At 38.5% G+C, this 22,127-nt stretch overlaps 1 protein-coding gene across 2 annotated transcripts in view; it reads left to right on the top strand.

The window, feature by feature from the left end:
* The first annotated feature begins 642 nt into the window (after positions 1 to 642).
* Positions 643 to 22,127, top strand: part of LOC146367675 (adenylate cyclase type 1-like) — a 35,842-nt gene continuing 14,357 nt past the window's right edge. Inside the window, exons 1-4 of one of the 2 annotated variants that reach the window (XM_084913753.1) lie at positions 643 to 2,213; positions 5,265 to 5,414; positions 5,704 to 5,822; positions 14,003 to 14,114. In XM_084913753.1, coding sequence (XP_084769879.1) covers positions 1,605 to 2,213; positions 5,265 to 5,414; positions 5,704 to 5,822; positions 14,003 to 14,114 — 990 coding nt within the window. In that variant the 5' untranslated portion in view covers positions 643 to 1,604. The remainder of the gene's footprint in view (positions 2,214 to 5,264; positions 5,415 to 5,703; positions 5,823 to 14,002; positions 14,115 to 22,127) is intronic. The other variant, XM_084913754.1, reaches the window with a different exon arrangement.

The raw sequence follows: 22,127 nt of genomic DNA, 5'->3' as shown, positions 1-22,127 counted from the left end.
CAGATAATACAGACATGAGCCTGGCAGGTCCCCAAGAGGGAAAGGTGAACTCTATTGTTATGCAGACAGCTGTTTGTTCATTTAGTGTGACAGCAAGCAGGCTTGTTTAAGATTTCTCTTTAGCTAAAGTTTAGCCTAGTTCAGTTTTAGTCTGTGTCAAGTTTGACTCGGTAATCAACAAAACCTGATTAAACCTGAATATTCTATATCATCAATTTCCAGGTGACATTTTCCAAACCTTTTTGGATTTCAGAAGCTTGAGCTAGTGATTCTAATTATGTTTTTTTTAACTAATGACCAAACATATCAGCTCCAACACCTCATCTGTTTGCCACAAATTGTCTACTTCCATGTTGCTGGTAGCACAAGTCTTTTATAGAACATTGTTTCCCTTTTTGTCTCAGAATTTAGTAGGCTGCCAAATACTTTACCTCTCTGTTTCTATTTTCGCCCCATCCCTTTCACTCTCTCCATCTACCTGTCACACTGTATATAGCTGTGCTGGATCAGTGAAAGCTAGAACACTAACAGCTGAGAGAGAGACACACACACACACACACATAGTGAGAGCTAGGGAGGTGGAACAGAAGGCATGTGAGTGTCCTGGTAGCATGGTAGAGTGCTGGACTTTGGCACTGGCCATCAATCTGTCACTTTCTTACATCCTCTCTGGTACCGACGGGTCATGGCAATGGCAGCCTGTGACGGATGACTAATCTTCTCCTGGTAATGAATGAGACACCACCCCCCTGAATGCCAAAAGAGTGCTGATTGTGAGGGTGGCTGCCTCATGGCAATACAGGAGTCTTATTATGAATGCTATGCAATAATGTTACTCTGTGTCTGTGCCAACCAAACGCAGTAGCTCCCAGTTTATGAGAGTATAGTCGTGTCTCGAACACGGTGACGTGCGGTAGCGCTATTAATTGCGCTTCTTTCTCTCATCTTCTGTGCTTGTGTGTGAGGGAATTGGGCAGAGGAAGGGAGCGCGTAAATGAATCAGAGCATAGTAAAAGTCACTGCACGGGCTTTAACGATGGAAACACGTCGTGTGCAGGTGGAAAAGGGAGACGTTGCTGTTAAGGATGATGCATGTGCTGTTCTGTCAGGCTGAAGGGGAGCTCTGTAGCCGTGCTAGTCAAATCGTCTTGACTGCGTGTGTTGAGTAGCTGAGACCTGTCTTATCTTCACCTCATAATGCGCAGGCGTGATCCTATCTGAGCCCCGCAAAAAAAAAAAAGAAAAGAAAAGAAAAAAAAGCTGTTACCGTCACAAGTAGACGACGTGCTCTTCAGTGGTGCTCAAGCGAACGCTGAATTCTTATTATAGTAATTATTTTTTAGTAGGCTACATGTATATGGCACATCGCCTGGAACACTGCTGAAAAATGAAGATTTGCTTGCCAGCTAATCTTTCCGGACAGCACAGTCCAACCTGTGGATAGTGCCGAGCGCGTCTGTGGCCACCGGCCAGTCTCCTCCGCTATCTGGGACGCTCTGCCTTGAGTCTGTTGTGCGCGTCTTTTTACGTTTGCATCCCGGGGTCTGTGTCGGCGCGGGATCCGCTGTTCTGTTTAAGCTAAGCTGTGAGCAGGTATTCAGTTTATGAATGGCACTGACATGGAGGAAATACCGTTTCAGAAAGTCAAAACCAGGCGGAAGAGAAGTCACTGTCCACCGGGTGTCCCTTTGACCACCATCGTATGCGAGGACGAGTTCGACTGCAAAGAACTCGAGTCTCTCTTCCAGAACTACAACCTGAAACTGGAGCAGACGTCCACTCTCAAAGCCCTGGCCGTGCTCATATTCTTGTCCTCGACGCTGGCTGTGGTGGAGTTGCTGTCCGGCCCCAGCATCACCATCTCCAAGGGGTCCCATCCGGTCCACTGTGTCATCTTCGTGTCCCTGTTCATTGTAACTAATGTCAAGTACCTGCAAGTGACTCAGCTCCAACAGATTGTTAACCTGACGCTGCTCTTCGGGTTTACTTTCTCCTTCCTTTGCTGTCCCTTCTCCCTGGGCGCCATGGGGCTAGAGCCCCCGACGTCCCCGGAGCAAGGCATGTGGCAGCTCATCCTGGTCACCTTCGTCGCCTATGCGCTGCTACCTGTACGGACGCTTTTGGCTGTTGTGTTTGGAATAATGGTGTCCATCTCCCATTTGATTGTGACTGCCACTTCCGTCACAGTGAAAACACAAAAACTATGGAGAACAGTAAGTACACGTTGCACATGATTATGGTGCCTCTAATACTTGGTAACCTTGGAGCTTATATTATTATGCGTGTGAATATAATAATCTATTCGTATGAGCTACACACTCCTGGAGTAGCCCGTATTAGGATATGAAGCTCAGGTAGAGAGAAGCAATTTAGATGTCAGTTCAGCACCAAGGATAGCTCCATGTGGTAAGACTTGATGGGCTTTGCTTAGGTTTTAATCAAATCCGGCAAAACAATAACACGATCAAGACAAGTTAGAGCATGTTTGCTCTCATAAGACAAAAAATGTTGAGAATTTGTAGCTTTATCTTGGTGGTATGTAGTGGAAGTGAATGTAACGGTGACTATCAGTTCACATAGTTTTTCTCCCTCTTCCACACAAATTCCATGCGTGTAACACATTTATGATATTTAGTGGTGTTAAGCTACTGTATATTATAGTGTGGTGAAACCAAGACTTCCCTGCAGGCACCCTGATTTAAAAATATATAGTAAAGCAAAACAGTCTACGACTGTTAACTGATTTTCTAACACTGGAATATTTCTAACATTTTGAGTTATTTTCCAGTGTTAGAAAATCAGCACTGCTCAGTGTTAGCCATTGTTAATCTTCAAAACTGACTAGGTTACTTTTAAACATATAACACTGTCAAAAGTGTTAATTTAACACTCAACAGTGTTGTATTTAACACTCAGAGGTGTGGACCCATATAGACACTCTCTAGTGTTAATTTAACACTGGAGATTTTGCTGTGTAGAGTGACATCCTCCAAGCACCAGAAGTAGGGCAAATTGGAGGGACAAGCACACACACACATAAACACACACCCACCCACACACAGAGGAAGACCACTTTGACTACTCTACATATGCTTCCGTTAAGAAATAGGGCAAAGTCATGCATGTCATTGCAGAGCCGGAATAGAAATTGGTACACCGCTCTCTGGAAATGTATAGCTTTTGTATCTTTTCCTGTCACAGTCAGACACCTATGCTCACATTCCTGGCTGTCATCAGCTGTGGGAAAAGAAGATATGTCACATCAGTCAAAAACTACCAGGGGTATAATGGAACATGTCTGCCTACGTGCAACATATGAAACGAATATTGGCCATTTCTTGGAAGTGAAACTGGGATTCTGTCGTTTCATCGTGCTCCCAAATGATGACAGCCTATTTACAGAGCTTTGTTTTCCTGTATGTAGGCTATGCGGTACCTGCATAGCCATGTGAAGGACACTGCTAGCTGTACTACCGGAGATAGCTAATCCATTAAGCTTAGAGATGAGCTGTGTGGCATGACCCTGCACAGTCCAGGCTTGCAACAACCACCCACCTAGGTCCCAAGCACTCAGCCTACAGTTGTGTCTACTTCTACATGAAATACCTTATTACTAAAGCAAGTGTTGACTATAATTTCAAATGCACGTTATTGTAGGGCTTCTTTTGTCTCATCATGCATCAGGTCCTTTTAGTAGCATAATTGATTCATTGTTGGTAGTTTAAATACCATAAAATGTTAAATAGGGTATGGGTTTATAGCCTTACCTGTCTAGATAAAGCTTAGATTACAAAAACAATAAAACTAAAAATAGGTACTTTATTAGACCCCATTGAAAGAAATGACAAAAATATAATTGTAAATAAACTCAGCAATCATTGGCATTTTTACTTATTAACTTATTGCTACTACTATTAATATGAAGTACAACAGCAAAAAAAAAAAGAAAAAAAAAACCTAAAGAAAAGGGGAGGAAAAAGCATTGCAAATAAAAACCTTGTATTGTATTCAGTGAATACCTGTATACATCATAATGAGACACCTTGGAATTAATCATGTCGCCGAATAAAAGTTAATATACTCCTTTTATTTTTTTACTGCATCGTAAAAGTTTGAAGATCTTCATTACTGCCAGTGAATGGGTACAACAGCCGAGAATGAAAGATTTTGTTGGTAGTGCAGTAAGGTCAATAATGAGCACACTGCGTTTAACACAACAGAGAAGCTCAAGAGTATTTTACACCAATTAACTCTGATGTCCACATTTATTCACTCCGGGCTATAAAGTTACTTGAGCATCGTTTGAACATGCTGATCCTTGCCAACAGTGCTGCCAAGCACAAAGCCAGACTTCTGCTGCCAAAAACAACGTTCTCAAGGCAATCCGTTATTCGTTGCTCTGGGAAACGTGCCTGTCTGTGGCAGTAAAAGTTTCTTAAAATTTTACAAGAAGTGGATACATCATTTCAAAATATGACAGTGTTTTCATGATGCTAAGTTAAACATATAAGCTATATTTGAATAAAGTATAAGGTGTTTTGGGGTAACATTTCTTAAAGTCAAACAAGCTCCATCACTAAGTTCTACAACAGAAAATACTAATGGTGAATGAGGATATGAGTTAACATATTTATTTTCATCAATATATTGTGTATTTATTACCTGCAGTGACTGCTTGCTAGTCTACACATCATAGGCAATCGCAGAACTGTGTCAAGTAACTCAGCCAGCCTCAACCAAGCAATAGGAATTATTAAAAATCTGGCAACCATCCACATGTATATATGTAGTTATATGAATGCCATGGATACTTTAATCAGTGTAGTGTATAGGCTGCTTGTTTTTTCTTATTTATTGTTATTCAGCTTTGATTTTAAGCATTATGATATGGGGGTTTTTAACCATTAGCTTTGGCTATATACACATCTGGTCATGCATCTTAGTGTTATAGTTCTGTGCATGCCCCTTTTAAATAAAGTAAGAAATTGAAATAAATTACTTCCTGTGCTGCATTGTGCATCAATGCACACAAACAAATGCACAAAGATGCCAAATGACAAAACATATTTCACATTAGATTATTTACCATACATCCAATATATGAAAATATACATGAAAATACATTTTTCATTGATCATAACAACACACGTATAAATATTTGATCTAACTAAAGTGATGTAAATATTTCCTAATGGGTTCTTAAATATTTTGTCTTCAACAATGTACCAGAGAAGTAATAGTGTGTAATGTGTGTGTTTTTGCAGTTGGTTGCCAACACAGTACTGTTCACCAGTGTCAACCTGTCAGGGCTGTTTGTACGCATCCTAACAGAACGAGCCCAGAGGAAGGCCTTCCTGCAGGCTCGCAACTGCATCGAAGAAAGACTCCGCATGGAGGATGAGAACGAAAAACAGGTATAGGCACCTTTTTTGCTGCACAAACTATGTGTAAAATTGGATGTCTACCCCCACCGCCCCATGCCTCAAGTCATTTTGCCACATTATTCATTTCTGTTAGATTTCATGCCTTTTTGTCTAGCGCATTTCTTATCACCGCCAACACTTTGCCCTATGATAACTTTGCCGCTTTCGACTGTATAAGTGACTTACTTTATCTTTTTTCCCCTCTCTTGCTCTGTTTCTCACACACACACACACACACACACACACACACACACACACACACACACACTCATATTCTCAGGAGCGCCTGCTAATGAGTCTGTTGCCCAGGAATGTAGCTATGGAGATGAAGGAGGATTTCCTGAAGCCCCCAGAAAGGATCTTTCACAAAATCTATATCCAGCGTCATGACAATGTCAGGTAGGACCCTATCATCAAGGCGAACCTTTCCTAGAGACATTTGTGAATTAAATAAAGCCTTTCCATTTTAAAACAGTCATTTAGAGATTAGTATACTCATAAGAGATTCAGTGCTAAGAAAAACTAAATAACTTGACCAAAAATGTCCAGAGGAACAACTATAGAATGTTGGGGTGGTGTTTATGTTTACACTGAAGCCTTACTTGTAGTTTTTAAATTGTCCAGGTAACACTGATGGCCTGGAAAAAGATTATGTTGCACTTTCTACTTAAAGTTTTGTGCAAAAAGTTCCAAGCACTCATTCAAACAGTTCTGTTTGTGATATTTATCATATTACTGCATTTTTACATATGGCTGATGTGTTCACATCACTAAGGAGCATTTTAGTGTTCCAGTCTGTTGCTGCTTTCACAGCTTCATATGCTGGATAACTTAATCTGAAGTAACTAATTATATTTTAATGCAGAAATCTATAAAGTAACTATAACTCCTTCTAAATGTAATAATTCGCTTTGAAGTATGAAATTAATTTACATTTTATTTATGTAAATTTTCTTTTAAATAATCTGATTATTTTGTTGAGCGCGGTGCTTGGATATTATTTATTATATATAACTTCTTCACTTTTCTTCCTCACTCTGTAGTTAGTTATGTCTGACCTTTAACCTTTGACTAGAAATGACTAAATATGTGTGTTTGAGAGTATGATTTTCACTGCTTTATTCTGTGGGGGGAAAAAATCCAAATCCTTGATGTTCTGCATTCTCATTTTCATTACCCATTTTGGTATGCCTTGGTAACTGTATTGCTACCTTTCCCATTTCATGCTCTAGCATTTCCTTGTTACCGTTTCTTATCTTTTTCACTTCCTCCTTTCCTCTGTGTTCTCAGAGCAGCAGGGAGGCTTGAGGAGGAGAGTTTGCTTAGCCTTAGGATTAAGTTGCTACAGGGGATTAAATGCAATGGAGACCAAATTCTTGTTGCATAACACTTTGCCAGTGTGTGTGTGTGTGTGTGTGTGTGTGTGTGTGTGCTTTTGTGTGTGCGTGCTGGTTAAATATGGACAGATCTCAGTGGAGCTCTGCTGATTGCTTTTGTGCCTTGAACTTCTTCAGATAGCTCCACCCTTTGAGAGTGATCTGGACTGGATGCAGGCATGATTTATGTGATTTGGAGGGCTGTAATTAGAAACTAAACTGTGTGCAGCACAGTTTATGCAGTTTTATTTATTATGTTTTGAGACTGTGGCTAGTGTCTTATTAAAACTAAGCCAGAGGGATATTGTAGTAATAGACTTCAGCCAACCTGGGACCCTGAATTGATAAGCTGTTAGAAAAACGGATGGACGGACGGATGAATGGATGGATATTGTAGTTATCAGCCACTAAAAAAGAATATATTTAAGTGTTATTTAACACAAGTTGTATTATAGAACCATACAGGTATACATTTGCAGTAAGTACAGTATACGCAAACAGAAAATTAACTTACATAAACTTACAGTAATTCACATATTTTTTCAAGGTCAGTGATTTGTCAAGTCATTTTAATAAATTACCCTTTTTATTTTTTATTTAGTGATAAATTATGATCATAAATTAATACTGCCTACCTCTTGATCAAAGAGCCATCAGCTTTATTAGGATTTAGCACTTAATTAAATATTTCTACCACTCTTTGTTTTTCCATATATAACATTTCCATAGAGTTGACGTTTTCCTTTATCCTCCTTTGTATGGAGGATCAAAAGTGCCAAAATGAAACCAACAAATACATCTTTGGATAGTTTATCAAATGTGTCATGAATCAAAGTTATAAACAGGTAATTTATTAACACACAGTTAATTAAATATATAACTTAATTAATGAAAACATAAATTCATCATAATTAAGAACATATTTATTTATTTCACTATTGGATTAATTATTATTTAATGGTTCCTGATCAACAGACCTTAACATCTGATTAGCTATCCTGCAAGTAAAGACAGATCGTTCCCAGATAAAGGATACATGCAGTATCACAGTCAGTTGGTGGTGGTGTGGATTTAAGACAGACAGGTATCCCAGAATGCTTATAAACCTAAAAATCACAATGGTGGAGGAAAACACCCCAAACTGTAAGTAAAATATGAAATACTGTTTCTGTGTCCATCTACAAGATAAAAAAGAAGATAATTATATCTGCATTCATTTTTCATTCATTATTTGTCACTGAGAAGTGAGAGTTGTGTATACATTGAGAGATTTGCCAAATAGTCTGTTGAATTATCAATAATATTTAATGAACTAGTATACAGCTTTTACCAACCTTTCCCAAATCAGCCCATTGTTTAAAAAAAAATCACATAAATGGGCCTTTTATGAGCATTTATGAGCAAATGTATTTTAAAACAACAAAGGTAATTAAGACTATTGTGCTATTTTTATTGTAAATATTAATCGTAAGGGTAAAAAGACAGTAAAGGACGGAGTTAAAACGAACTGTTGTTATCAAGTATACTGCTGTCTCACTGTGCTTTTCCATCCAACCATCCCATCTAACCCTAAGTGTACTTACCAAGCAAGTATGCAACTACAAACTCTGTATTTGGAACTAAGAAACACCCACTGAAAGAATCGACTACGGACCAAAGTAACGGTTCTAGCTATGGCAGGATTTGCCCCACACCCTGGCTTTGAGGTTGACAGATACAATAAATACATGATGCACTGCACTGCAGGAACTATGAAATAATTAATTAAATGCTGAAATGTTTAAATATGTTTAAAATGAAATTAATTGATAATCAAATTAATTAATGATACATTGAATCAATTATTTATGTACATTGTAATTCTTAATTCATTTAATTCATAGATTTAACAGTTTACTTATTTCTTTTATTTTGGCACTTTTAAGCTTCCAGATTCCCTCACCCCAAACGCGCACACACACACACACACACACACACACACACACACACACACACACACACACACACACACACACACACACACACACACAGAGACAGAGAGAGAGATACTGTTTATACAAAAACCTTATTAAGACAATTGTTCACCAGTAAACTTACTGTATCCAGTTTGTAAAACAGATACAAAGTTGCTCATCTGACATTATAACTAATGATTCTTAGAAAAACAGCACGTGAGAAGAATCCAAGGAACATTGTCTTGCAATAAATGACTTTGCTGTAAGAGGACTTTTTAGGTCGCCAATTAGAAGTTTTTGATGATGGGAAGTTTGAAGATGCTCACTCACACTGAAGAAACTACAGTTTATTATTGCAAAATTTGTTGTAAGCATATTTCCCACTCCTCTGGGTTCACCCCTTTATTGGTCCAGCATCAGCACATCCACTGCCCACATGCTGTATCTCCAGATGGACCCATCCAAAATTAAACCTTGAGTTTTCACGTGGCTAGTGGCTTCCGCTTTGTGATTAAATTGATATCACGTCATGCCATAAAGCAGTAATGACCCCCACAGGGAGAAATAAGAGATTAGCATCATTAGGGCAATAATTTTCTTCAAATATGTGCCATTGGAGAGAAAATGATGAAAGAGTATGTGAGAAGGATTGGATTAGACAATATTACATATAAAAGTTGCAGTTACCACAGGAGTAATTGTTTGTAACTTGCTTATTTAGGTTAATTTTAGCACTTTGTACTCAGTCAATGTGATGTAGTTCTGTACGTTTTGGCAAAAGAGAATTATAGCTGTTGATGGACATTTAAAATCAGACAGTTTGCAACCCAGGAGTAGCTAGCTAATTTAAAACTGAATGTGTTCAAAATGTCAAAACTTAACAAATATTTGGCAACATGTAGTGGTCCAATAATTACAGAACATATGTATGTTGTGACTGTAGCGTCTTTCAGTACAAATTCATACATTTTGTACACTGAGACTAAATGTATGTCATGTATTGTAGATATATTACAAAAAAAGAGATATAAATCAGGATGTCTTCTGATTAGAATTCAATAAATTGATCCCCAGCTCCTCCAAACTGCATGCAGAAGTACCCTTAGGCAAGATAGTGAATAAAAAAAAATGCTGCAGCTACATAGATAAAAAAAAAATGTGATACTTAAAAAGTGCACAAAATAAAGGACTGTGTTAATGCATCTTTGTGTGTGTGAATGAATGTGGTTTGTTTTGCTTACTCAATAATACCAGCCCATTTACCACATATATTTATATTTTTCTTTTGATTTAGGTTGCTTGTCCATGCAGATGTACAAGGGTTACAAACGTCAGTGTAATTATCCTAGTTAATACATAATTGGATTTACGTGCCTTTATGATGTGCTAAGTGGAACACGTTCCTCACATTTTTCTAAACTGAGTATGCAGTTCCTCGTGCAAACAACATTTAGCTTATTCTAACTGCACCATCATATCTTTAACCACAATACACGTTAGCAAATATATTAGATATTAGCAAATATCTTTATATCAGTAATGTTGTATGGTTTTATATCTGTATTGTTTGTTGCCTATAAAGAGGTCTAGCATTCTGATTTAAGCACTTTTCTGTCTTGTTTTTACAAGTAAGTGCACTGTGTCCTAAATGACCTGGACTTTGAACAGAACACAGGATTCATGCTCTGTGCATCAGTGCATGTGAGTGTTAAGATAATGGTGTGTGTGTGTGTGTGTGTGTGTGTTTTTCTGGATGAAAGAAGGTAAAAAAAATAAATAAGTGACTGTAGCCAAGGATCACATGAGGTTATGAGTCATTAGGACTATGCAATCAATGGGATGCTTTGTGCACCACATCATGGCTGATTCATGCACAGACACTCATAGGGGCCACAGTAATAGATTCTTCATACTTCTTTATATTTTTTCAGGAAACATATGTGTGTGTTTTTGAATATTAGTTACCATAACAAGGACCAAATAATAAAAGGGGTATTGAAAGCAAGGAGACGTGTGCTCCAGGCAGACAGTTTAAAAATAATTAGCATTTTTGTGTACTCAGCCTCCGCTTATAATACTCATTAGTGCATGTGTAAAGACGCTCGTAAGTGAGCGATGATCATGATAATAATAGCGTGTTTTGCAGCCTCTCTGTCACTCAACTGTTCTGTTCCACTTGTGTTTGTGGTGTCGTTTAAATTGAAACAACAGTGACTTAAAGGTTTAAAAAGCAGGTCACTGAATCAAGTGAGAATTCGAATCCTTGAGTAAAGTGTTGATTTTCACTCAGCTTTTCTACATTTCACTCCTTTGAAGGCGCCAAAAATGAAAGGAATAAAGGTGAAAATTCTTGCAAACAACTTAACTTTTAAGTGTTATTCAAAACTACTTGCATAAAAAATTGCAACAGTTTTGGCTTGGAACTGAGCTCAAGTATCAAACAAAATTAGTTGTGTTAGGTTGAGGAATTAAATAACTGGGCATGTGTTGTGTAGGCTGATCACTCTAAATCAATTTGGTTCTTATCCACCTTTTTCTTCAGTTGTTCTGTAATTCACTGCAAAAATTCCTCTGCTGGAAACACCTTTCCATTCATCAAAATTTGGCCTATAATTTCACCAATCCCTTTATCTTTAAGCTACCTTTGACTCTGTCCTTTCTCATATGTGGCGCACAGCAGGAAATATTCAGTGGTTTCAGTGGGTGTGCTCTTGCTAGAGGTGAATGCATAGTTATGTTATACATCATGTCATGTTAGTTTTTTTATCACATCTGAACAGTTCAGCATAGAAGAATTCTGTGACTCATTGCATATATATATTTATATATATATATATATATTATCATGGTTGATACATGAACATTTTAAAAGTAATGAAGAGATGGGAGAAACACCCTTCATTGCATAGTTTGTCCACTAGAGGGCTTTCTGCAAATTACCTGTTGGCAATGTATGTATTTGGAAATTCACAAACACAACAATCAGCTAGTCATTTGCCTTTATTAGGCAAATATCATAATAAAAACATGTTTTATATCCAAATCTGTGCCAACACACTGGACTGGGAAATGAATCAAGCATAGCATTCAACTGCTAAAACTTTTTTATGTTCAGCCATGTTAGTAAATGACAAGAAAAAATAATCATAATGTCTTCTACTATTTTGTTCTTCCTTTCTGTAAAACAGAAAAGCTGAAAATTCGTGGATCACAACAATCATTATATTTTAGCATTAGCATCTACTGTAACCAGTAGATATTTATTCTTAGTAATGTGCTTACAAATCTAGAATAAATGTAACTGATACTCAAACCTGCCCTTTGCTCAGTTTAGTTCTCTTTAGAGTTTTAGTCCATTCAAGTTGAAGTGTTTACACTAACATGGTATTTAACATTGCAAGTATTTGTCAGCCCCAGATGGTTGCCAATTAAAACAGTAACACAAACTGAGTCCGCTGCCCCTCATTATGGTGACATCTGTGAGACAGCAAGATGACATTTAGCAGCTCTCTCTCTCAGAGATCCAGCACTCTGTCACTTTGTGAAAACTCAAGCCTACATGAAAGCAACAGTCTGCCATCAGTATGAGATGCAGACATGCTGGTTGTTCGGGACAGTTAGTATTTGGTGACTGATCGAGTTCACACTCTTCACTGCCACATAGAACTCATTGCGAACACTTTTCATCACAGAGTTCTTTGGGGTATCCGGTCAAGCTGTATTAAAATATTAATGTCCACAACAGGATGTTAAACTCTTCACACTTTTGGGAAACAAAAATATAATCTGAAATAATTCTATGTCAGTTCTCTGACAGGGGACGTTTTGCCTATACACACAGGATGGACCTACCATTTGAACTACTATAGTGTTAATACAGAATATTTTGCGTTTTTTCTTTTTTAACCAGCAGGGCTGGTTTTAACCTGAACCATCCATCTAAACCATCAGGCTACTAAGCTTGTATCTCACTTACAAAGTCAAAACAAGTAGGCTATGCTAACTACCTTACACTATGGAAATAAGTCTTTCATGATTCCTCTCACATTTTACCTGTTCAGTGTTATTATTGTCCAGGATTAGATAAAGACTGGGCCAGCTAAGTAAAGTAAGCTGTCTCTCTTTTCTGGGTCCAGTTGTGGTGCCAAAAATCAGGATTAGACTGCTTGATGATTAAAATCACAACACAGGTGGAATTATAGTTGTGGTTAGGGCGCAAACCACGCAAAGGGCAGACTGTATCTGGCATGCATTGATTCAAATGCAAAAAAGAAATTTCACCCCCACCAAGCAAGTTATTTTTTAATAAATTGGCAAACAATAAAAATGAGTTTAGAATAGAGGTTTTTGTGTGAAATAAAATTAAAATAGCATCAAAAAAACCTCTGGGCATCTAATCCACTGGCACTATAACTCACTAGGTGACCTCTATGACACTCTATTATGTGGTCTGGCCAGTCATGGGGTGAGAGGCAGGAAATGCCTTGGATAGGTGGACAACACAGGGCGACAGACAGCCATTAAAGATCCAATTCACACTCGACAGAATCACGAAAAAGAAAAAAAGTCAGGCACAGGGAGAACAAACAAACTGCACACAGAAAGAATACTGATATAATAATATGTATTTGATTTCTTTAGAAAACTCTTTAAATCTGATTCACATTTTGAATAAAATCCGCACAAAAACACCCAAATGTGTTTTCAGCATACATTTAAAATGAGCTACTGAATCAGCTGACCTCAGGAAGGTTATTCCAATTCACTGACAATGCCAGAAGAGCAAGTGAAACTTAGATGGCTTATTTTGGGTAAAACAAATGCCAGACATGTCAGTTCAGGCACTTTCAGTCCTATATGCAGCCTGTCAAAAGGGAATACCAGTACTCTTGATGGCTGCATTATATCCTAGAATGTCTCCTCTGTGATCCTTGTGAGAATGCTCTTGCTTCTATTTTGAGTGGCTCTGCTTGACTGCGCTGCCAGTCAGTTAGAGAATGGGGCAGGCTCTCTCTCTCTATTTATCTATCTATGTATCTATCTATCTCTATATATCTATCTAGACTTAATTAATTTAAATGTTGCTTGCATCATTCAAAAGCAATACTCAAACTGATTTTAAAAAGTCATTTTAAGCACATTTCTTGGAGCTAATCTGACCAGGCTATTATTCTTGTTTCATTGATGCAGTTTGCTGTGATTAATTTCCTACATTGACTCAGATTGTTCTTTCCTTTGTCTTTTACAGCATCCTGTTTGCAGATATTGTTGGCTTCACCAGCCTGGCCTCTCAGTGTACAGCCCAGGAACTGGTTAAACTATTAAATGAACTGTTTGGAAAATTTGATGAGCTTGCCACGGTGAGTCAGTCTCCCTTCCTTGAAGACATATCCCTCACTTGCAGCCACTGTTGACATTGTTACAAAGTGGCTTTTTCTCTGTGTGCACACTTTTGCCGCAACACGACACAACTATAGTGTATTGTTGTGAGTATGTGGGGGTTTTGTGCGTATGTATGTGTGTGTGTGTGTGTGTGTGTGTGTGTGTGTGTGTGTGTGTGTGTGTGTACGTGTGTACTGCTTTGGCCACAAGCTGTTGGCACATTCCACTAGTTTAGCATGATGTCACTATGAATATTGGAAGCCCATATGATGCTTAATATGATTATCCAATGCTTCATTTTGAGGAAGAGTTGACAGACCTCTTTAATCTGAGCCAGATTTACCCAGGGCTAAATCTTGCATCCTCTCTGGTTGTTTGAATGAACAAAATGAATGAATTTAAGAGCAAAGTTGTACTGGCCACAGTTGCTCTTGGTTTGCATGTGAAAAAGGTTTCAGCCTACCCATCTGTCAATATTTCACTCTTTTTGATTTTGGTGCTGAAAATCCGCTCGGCTTTTGTCATTAAGTTTTACTGCCACAGTTAATCTATTTGCTTTCCTATTTGACACCATCAGCACAAAATCTTTTAATCAAAACACTATGCATACTCTGAACACATGCTTCCAAAAAGGTATGATATCACCCCATCACCTGTCCTGTAAATTTGGTTAAAAAATACTGGATGTTTGTTGAGGAGGTTGAGCCCCTGCAGATCACCCTGCCACAACCTTAGTAACATATAATCTGGCCTCTGTTACTTACACTAGCCACATACCCTTGTCAAATCCATTAATCCACGGGATTACAACCAACCCCTTTTTTGCTTTCATAGAAGGTTTTACTTGGCTGTGTTGAGAGCTTGTATTTTTAACTTGTTTGTTTACAGATTTAAATTTAGAACTGCCTAAAAAGAGAGCTCCATGCATTTGACATATTGTCAAATAAATGTCATCGCCTTTCTAATTAATCTGTGTTCAGTTAATTTCCCTTATTATTGTTGGTTTGAATTTCTGTTTTCATCCCATGGAAAGTTGCTGTTACTCTGCTATTTTATTAACAAAGTGATTCCTTGTTCTAAAACATACCGACTTGAAACGACGTGGCAGATACATTTTCATCACCCGCAGATTTTTGGCTAGAATAAATTATTTCTACATTCTATATCTAGAAGATGCCAGTTTTATTGCTGTTGTGATTTTTGCTGTCTCACTCATTTACTTACAAATAATGTGAATGGGCTGATCATCTTTTGGCCACTTCCTGGGAGCCTCATGTTACACCGAAAGGTTGTCCCCAGCCATGAAGCTTGTCATCAAATGCCCTGACCCAAAACCTCTGATCGACTTTGGCAGGAAGTGGCAAAGCCAGTGACTCATAGCTGTGGTCACCGTGGGCATGCAGACTCCTCTTGCTCCATACGAAGAGCGGGCGATGCCACATGGCCACCAGGCATCATCTCATAATACCATTCCAGCACCATCCCCACACCACCTGTCCACGCTTTGGACTTGTCAAGCTGCACGGGAAGTGGGCCAGGAACACAGCGTTCTCCTAAAGTGCTGTTGATGTAGCAGACCAAGTCTTCTCTCTTCTCTCAAAATTTCTCAACACAAACGGAAATAAGGCATCAAATCTGAAGCACGCTTTATGAGAATGCCTATACTAACTGTAGTTTCATCTCCTTTTAACCAGAGGGAGCTTGGGAGTCTGAATTTTTATACCACATAAGCATTAGAGTGAAAGAAATACAATAAAATTTCAGCATGTCATCTTTTTCACCACTTTTCAACTATGTCTTAAGATTATTTAGGACTAACATATACAGAAGTAATGGGATATCTCTGCTAGAAAGAGAGTGTAATTAAAGACGATAGCAGTGAGAATTGTTACATATTTTCTCAGAAAACGTGATAGGGAGTGGCACACCTGTTTGGTGCTTTCATTGGTGCATCACCATGAAAAAAAAAATTACATAAAAAAAATTACATTAAGCATCGATTTGCTTCCACTTGTCTAATTCAGGGCGGTGGTCTGGCTGGAGCCCATCCCACCTGTCGCAGGTTGATGGGTGGGGTACACACAGGACTGGTCACCGTTCTGCAGGGGTAGTGCATAGAAATACACAACCATTCAAGATCCACTTCACACTTAGGTCCAATTTGGATTTACCAACATGTTTTTAGATTGTGGGCAGAAGTCATAGTCCCTGGAGAGAACCCACACAGACATGGGGAAGAACATGCACAACGAGAGCCCCCGGCCAGCTGCTCGATGATGAATTAAATGTCAAAATTGATCATTTAATTTTTTTAAACAACTGGAGGCTATACTCTTTAGTGTAATTTGATTGGGATGGACTTTTATATGTATGTCTGTCGATATCAAAGGTGGACGTACCTACCATGAATCACCCATTAGTTTCTGAAGTTTTGTTTTGAACCCTTTGAAGCCATCTTGGTTTCAAAAAACCAGGTGTGACAAAAAAAAGTCCGACTGTCAAAGTGGTTTCATTCATTGGATTATGACCTGTCAATCACAATTCACTAGCTAGCGAGCACACCACAGGAAATCCTCCATTTTAAAACACAGTATGGTCAGTATTTACAAAATAAACTTTTGTTTTTATTCAGTATTACCTAAAAAGACTGACTGAGCCCATTAACTCATCCGGAAAGTGTTTACAGAGGTTAAGACAGAAACCTATAGCCTTCTATAGAACCAGAAGTCTTTTTGAAACCACAGCTATCGCCACCTGGTGGTCCAATAGAATGCAGGTTTAAGGCACAGGTTGACCACAGTGGCATTCATTTTTCTTGATGCTTGCTTCTTGCTGGATGTGACGAGAACAGTGAGGCTGAACAAAAACATAAAGGAGAAAATCCAAATGTGAGGCCTAATAATGCCAAGACACCGGTGACACCTATAACACCTATAACTGTGACAGTGGTCTGGGTCCCTTCATACTGTACCAAGGGCTGCATGTAAATAAGCACTGCCCAGATGGTAAGAAAATACAGTACATGTGTTGTCGCACAAGCTAATAGTAGTAATTAATAAAGTTTTTTTTTTAACGCTTCAGGTCTTGGATCAGGTCCAGATTTTCATTTTAAATTTGACGGTTTGACTGGAGCAGCTCTTGAAGTTACAGGTCAAGGTCAGGTTTAGGTCTCAGCTGTAGTCTTGTGCAGAATTCTGTGACCTGACTATTTTATGACGCTACCAGATATTCGCCTCTTAGAGAGCTCATCTGTTACAGTACGCGTGCCGATAACACTTCATCAGATCTTTAAAGGTGTGATTCTTCACTGGGCTGACAGGAGCACAACATATATTTTTTATGCTCCTGTCCCCTATTTTTTTAAGAGACAAAGCCTGTATTTCTTGCGCTGTGTCGTATTAGGTTGGTGTGTCTGTTGGAGGGGGTAGGGGGGTAGCTTGAAAATTGAAGTTTACAGGAAACCCACTCACACTGATCAGTATTTGCTGTTTGATTCCCACCACCCACATGAGCACAAGCTGGGAGTAATTATAACTCTTCACCACCAGGCTGACTACCACTGAGACCAAAGACAAGGAGCGCATCTCAGGAAGGCTTTGAAACCTTATCGCTACTCAGACTTGGTGTTTGCTGAAGCTGTGAAAATACAACACACGATTGACACCCAGATTATTATTCCATACATAGCTGAAGTGATCAGATTAACTGTACTGTAGAAATCATCTAAACTTAGCAAGATGTTTTACAAATAATATAGAAAAAATATAGAGAGAGAGACAGAAAGATTGACATTTGCAGTGGTTGTTTTTTAAGGATATGAAGAGATGAGGGACATTTATTTCAAAGACAAGAATGTCATTTGGCACACCAAATGGTCTTCTTGAGCCCCCCTCTCACTCTGTAAACACTTCCTCTCCCTGGCTGAGTTTCCAGCAATCTGTCCAGCACCCAAAACAACAGTTTCAACTGTGAGAGGAACTGAGATTAATTTATGGTTGTTATGGGTGCCGTATAACATTAATAGCTCTGTACTGGTTGAGCTTTTGTGCCCGTATGCGCGCGTGTGTCGTGGCTGTTTCTGCGACAAAGTTTCACAAAGCTTTTCATTCTTGTCTCCCTTTTCTCTCCTCTTGCAACACCTCCCTGCATCACAGCTTTCAGACTCCTCCGCTCCTTGTTTCTCAGCTTTTTGATTGACATGCAGCAGCCTACTTCTCTCAACTCTGTCTTTTATGCCCCGTGGTTCTCCGCACTCTCTTCCTCTTTCATGTTTCCATTTTTAGGATGGCTCAGTGATGTATCTATCTTCTGTCTCTTACTTCCTTGACAAGTTATAGGTTCCTTTTCATTCTCTCATACATGACTGTTAGAGCTTATAAAATAACCCTTTTCTGCATGTGCAGGTCATGAATGCATATGATTTGAATGATTGATTATGATTTTAAGAGGATAGCAGTTCACCTAGCTGACAAACAAATGGCTGTACGATTATTTCCTAGTTGAGTTGTAATAGAATATCTGCAAGTGATGACTCACCTAAGTATGCGTAACCTAAGATCCAACAATAACATACCTCAAAACCTGTTATTTTCTGAAAAAAATAACTTTAGAAAGGCTGTCTGTACGCCAGTTAGTATGAGCCAAATACAACTGAATAAAATATTAGCCAAAAACTGGATTATTCTTAAATGGAGCACAGGAACTTGTCACTGCCCACATGATGACAGCTGCCTGCCAGAACGGAAAATCTGGGTGTAGACACAATTAAATAACACTGTTTGGGTTTGTCCCATGAGCAGATGCAAGGATTGCTGTCGAGTCCTGCTGCTTCCCTCAGACTCCTGTGCGCTAAACCCAAACCAAACAAGCCAGCGTGGGCTCTTGACTAGGAGAAAGTGGGAAAAAGTGTTTCTGTTTCAAAAAAGAAATCACAATTAAGGTTTCTATTGCAGTTTTAACAAAAGCTAAACTTACATAATACCTGAAACACAGCATGGTGTAGATTTAACAGGAGGGTCAAAATGTAGCAGGATGAAGCTGGGATTTTGTGAGGTTTTATGATTTTTCTCACACTGTCTATAATAAATCTTTCTGTTGTCTCATTATCTCTGGTTTTAAACAAAGCAATACCACTTATAGAAATGTTTTTCTACTCTCCAGGATCATACACGGATAATCCCACATTATCATCAGGGTTCTTTATCTGATTTGGCAAAGCTCCCTTGAGAGCCACAAAATCATTGTGAAACTGTTGCACCCTCTTGTATATGAAATCCGTGCATTACATTATCTATATGTTTTTTTAAAAACTTCTCAGCAGTTGGTCAAAATACAAAAAAGCTTAGCATTGTTATTATCGTGTAGTTTAATAGTTATATGATTAGGATTACTCTATAATTGTTTTGTTTTAGTTCCTTGTAGAACTTCAGTTCTAGTTCAAGTTCATTGCCTGGGAATACTGTGACAAAATGCTATATAACCTCCTTTTCAGTATCTCACTAATGTATTTTTTGCTGTTAATCCACTTCATTATTTTAAATTTCTTAATGCAATAATTTCTAAGCTAGTCGGCTCGTATTGTACTAGCTTACACATTTGTTTAACAAGCAAAATATCCCTGGTTCAGTGCCAGGAGGAGACACGAATCTGTCGGGGTCGGATCAGGGAGGTTATTTAGTGTGAAAAAAGAGCCAGCCAAATCAAACATGCCAAGCTGCCTGCTGTGGTGACCTCTTCCCTTGAATAAGGGAGCAACTGAAAGTAGCTCTCTTGCTATCATTTTGACCTAAGGCCAGACAGAAAGCAAAAAGAAGCAAATGAATTAGGTAGGTCAAATAAAACGAGGCTGTTTGCTACAAAATAAATGTAGTATCCTGTGAGCTGGATTTTAATTTAGTCCCATATATAATGGCTCTTACATTTTTTTAACGATACTTCAATGTTGTTTTCCTCAAAATAACTGATATCCTATGAGACTGGTCTTAATGTTGGTCTTAAAATGCTGCACAAGGCTTAGTGTCCAAAACAACATTAGCTTCAACTCAGATACATTTTCACCAATTTCTTTAAGTTAATTAAAGGAAAACGTGTGTGTTTCCAATTCTGATCAAACATTCAATAACACCAATGCCATCTTTGAAAATAAACCAGTCCTCAAATGCCAAACAGTTGGTATTTGCCATATCTGTTAAATGCTTCACATCTACATTAATAGATTTCTTTCTTATGCCCACTCACTCCAGCCCACAAGGCTGAGTTGGGAGGAGGAAGTGTTGATATATTTTTCATTTGTTGTTGCACAAAAATTAAATTCAATCATTAAAAGAGCTGGTGGCTAAAAGGGAAACATCCACGCATATGAAGGAGATGGAAAAGCATTAATGGGGCAGGGGAAATATTGAGTTACCCCTGTAATAAATCACTCCCTGTATTGATGAAATGTTGACATGAAAAACTTTATAAGCCAAAAAAAGGAACATATGTAATGGCCTTATGTAAAATTCATAAAACTGTTTGACTACTTCTAATTAGATGCTGCAAAAACATTGCAACTACCAATATGATCAACCACGGAGCACATTCAGGAACACGTGTGGGGAGGGGCATTTGTCTTACGTCCTTTCAGCCCCCAAAAGTTGCAGGAATGGAATCTTTAGCTCATCAACACAGCAGTGATATTTGCCTTCGTACCAAAGGCAAAGAACTGTGTGTACTGCTCTTTAGGGACTTGTAGGAAATTAAGAGATGAGCTGGCTCATCTTTTTGCTTCATAATCATTTATTGAATGTTCCGCTTCCCTGTATTTGTGTCTCTCCTTCCCTTTGTCTGTGTAGACTGAAATGTGTGCTAATTTACATTCCTGCTAATACTACCACACAATAGTTCTGATTGCAGTGCTCAGTATAAATCCTAATCACATTAAGACATGGCAAAAAAGGTTATCTTAAAACTGCTTTTCTTTCTTTGTAAATGGAAGTAAGTGTCAAAATCTACCTAATGTTCTGTAACTAGTTACACTGATGACCACCCAGATTGCCCACAATGCTTCAGTCATATGACACTGGTAATCCTGCTTGGGTCTGAATCAGCTCCTAAGCCCTCACACTGCAGCTTAGCACAGGAAAAGTACAAAGTAGGAGACACTGTAAGCACCGGGCTTTCCCCTGCTTCCTGTAGCTTCAGCTGTGTCTCACTATAGCCCCATCTGTTATTGCTCCACTTTGCCCAGAGTTAGGCTGAAGAGACCTCAGTGGCTCTGTTACAATATTTTTTTTTAAAAAAAGTTCTTAGTGGGAGTCTTTACAGTGCTGCGCAAAAGTCTTGAGTCACCTCTAATTTCTTATTTCTAATAGTTTCCTACCAAGGAGGCTTCCAAGGCTGCTTTCGCTACTCATTTTCAGATGATTTTTATTTTTAAGCCACATTTCATTCACACACACAAACACAAAAGCTAACACATAAATGAACCAGTGTTGTGGCAAAACATGGCCACAAACCAGCTTTAAATCTTTAGGCACTCTGTTACTAGCAGCCTCTCCTTTTGTTTGTTTACAGATTTAAATTTAGAACTGCCTAAAAAGAGAGCTCCATGCATTTGACTTATCAAATAAAAATAAATGTCATTGCCTTTCTAATCTAAAAAGATTTGGGGAAACTGAACATGTTGAGGGCTACTGTTTGCTGAATCCTAATCAGAAATGGTCTCAATTGAAACGTGGCTGTTTGAAGTCATCCTTAAGGAAGGGAAACAAGGAGAAAAGGCATCCCAGCTCATACAAGAGCTGGACTGAAAATCAATGGCAGCAAATCTTGGAGCGATTCATCCAACTTTGATGTTTTTGGTTCAAGTTTTGGAAATATGTACAGATGTTAGGAGATGGCACAACAGTGAGTGTCTAGTATAATGCTATATTTATCATTTAAAAAGAATCTATAGTTAGAAATATAGAATTAGTCGCTGTAGAAGTGAATATGCTAGGACTCAAAAAACC

Source organism: Perissodus microlepis, chromosome 18 (genome assembly GCF_051167445.1).
Source record: "Perissodus microlepis isolate ML-2025 ecotype Zambia chromosome 18, ASM5116744v1, whole genome shotgun sequence".
Lineage (NCBI taxonomy): Eukaryota > Metazoa > Chordata > Actinopteri > Cichliformes > Cichlidae > Perissodus > Perissodus microlepis.
Note: the sequence above shows the minus strand (reverse complement) of the source record. Positions and strands in the feature narration are given on the sequence as shown.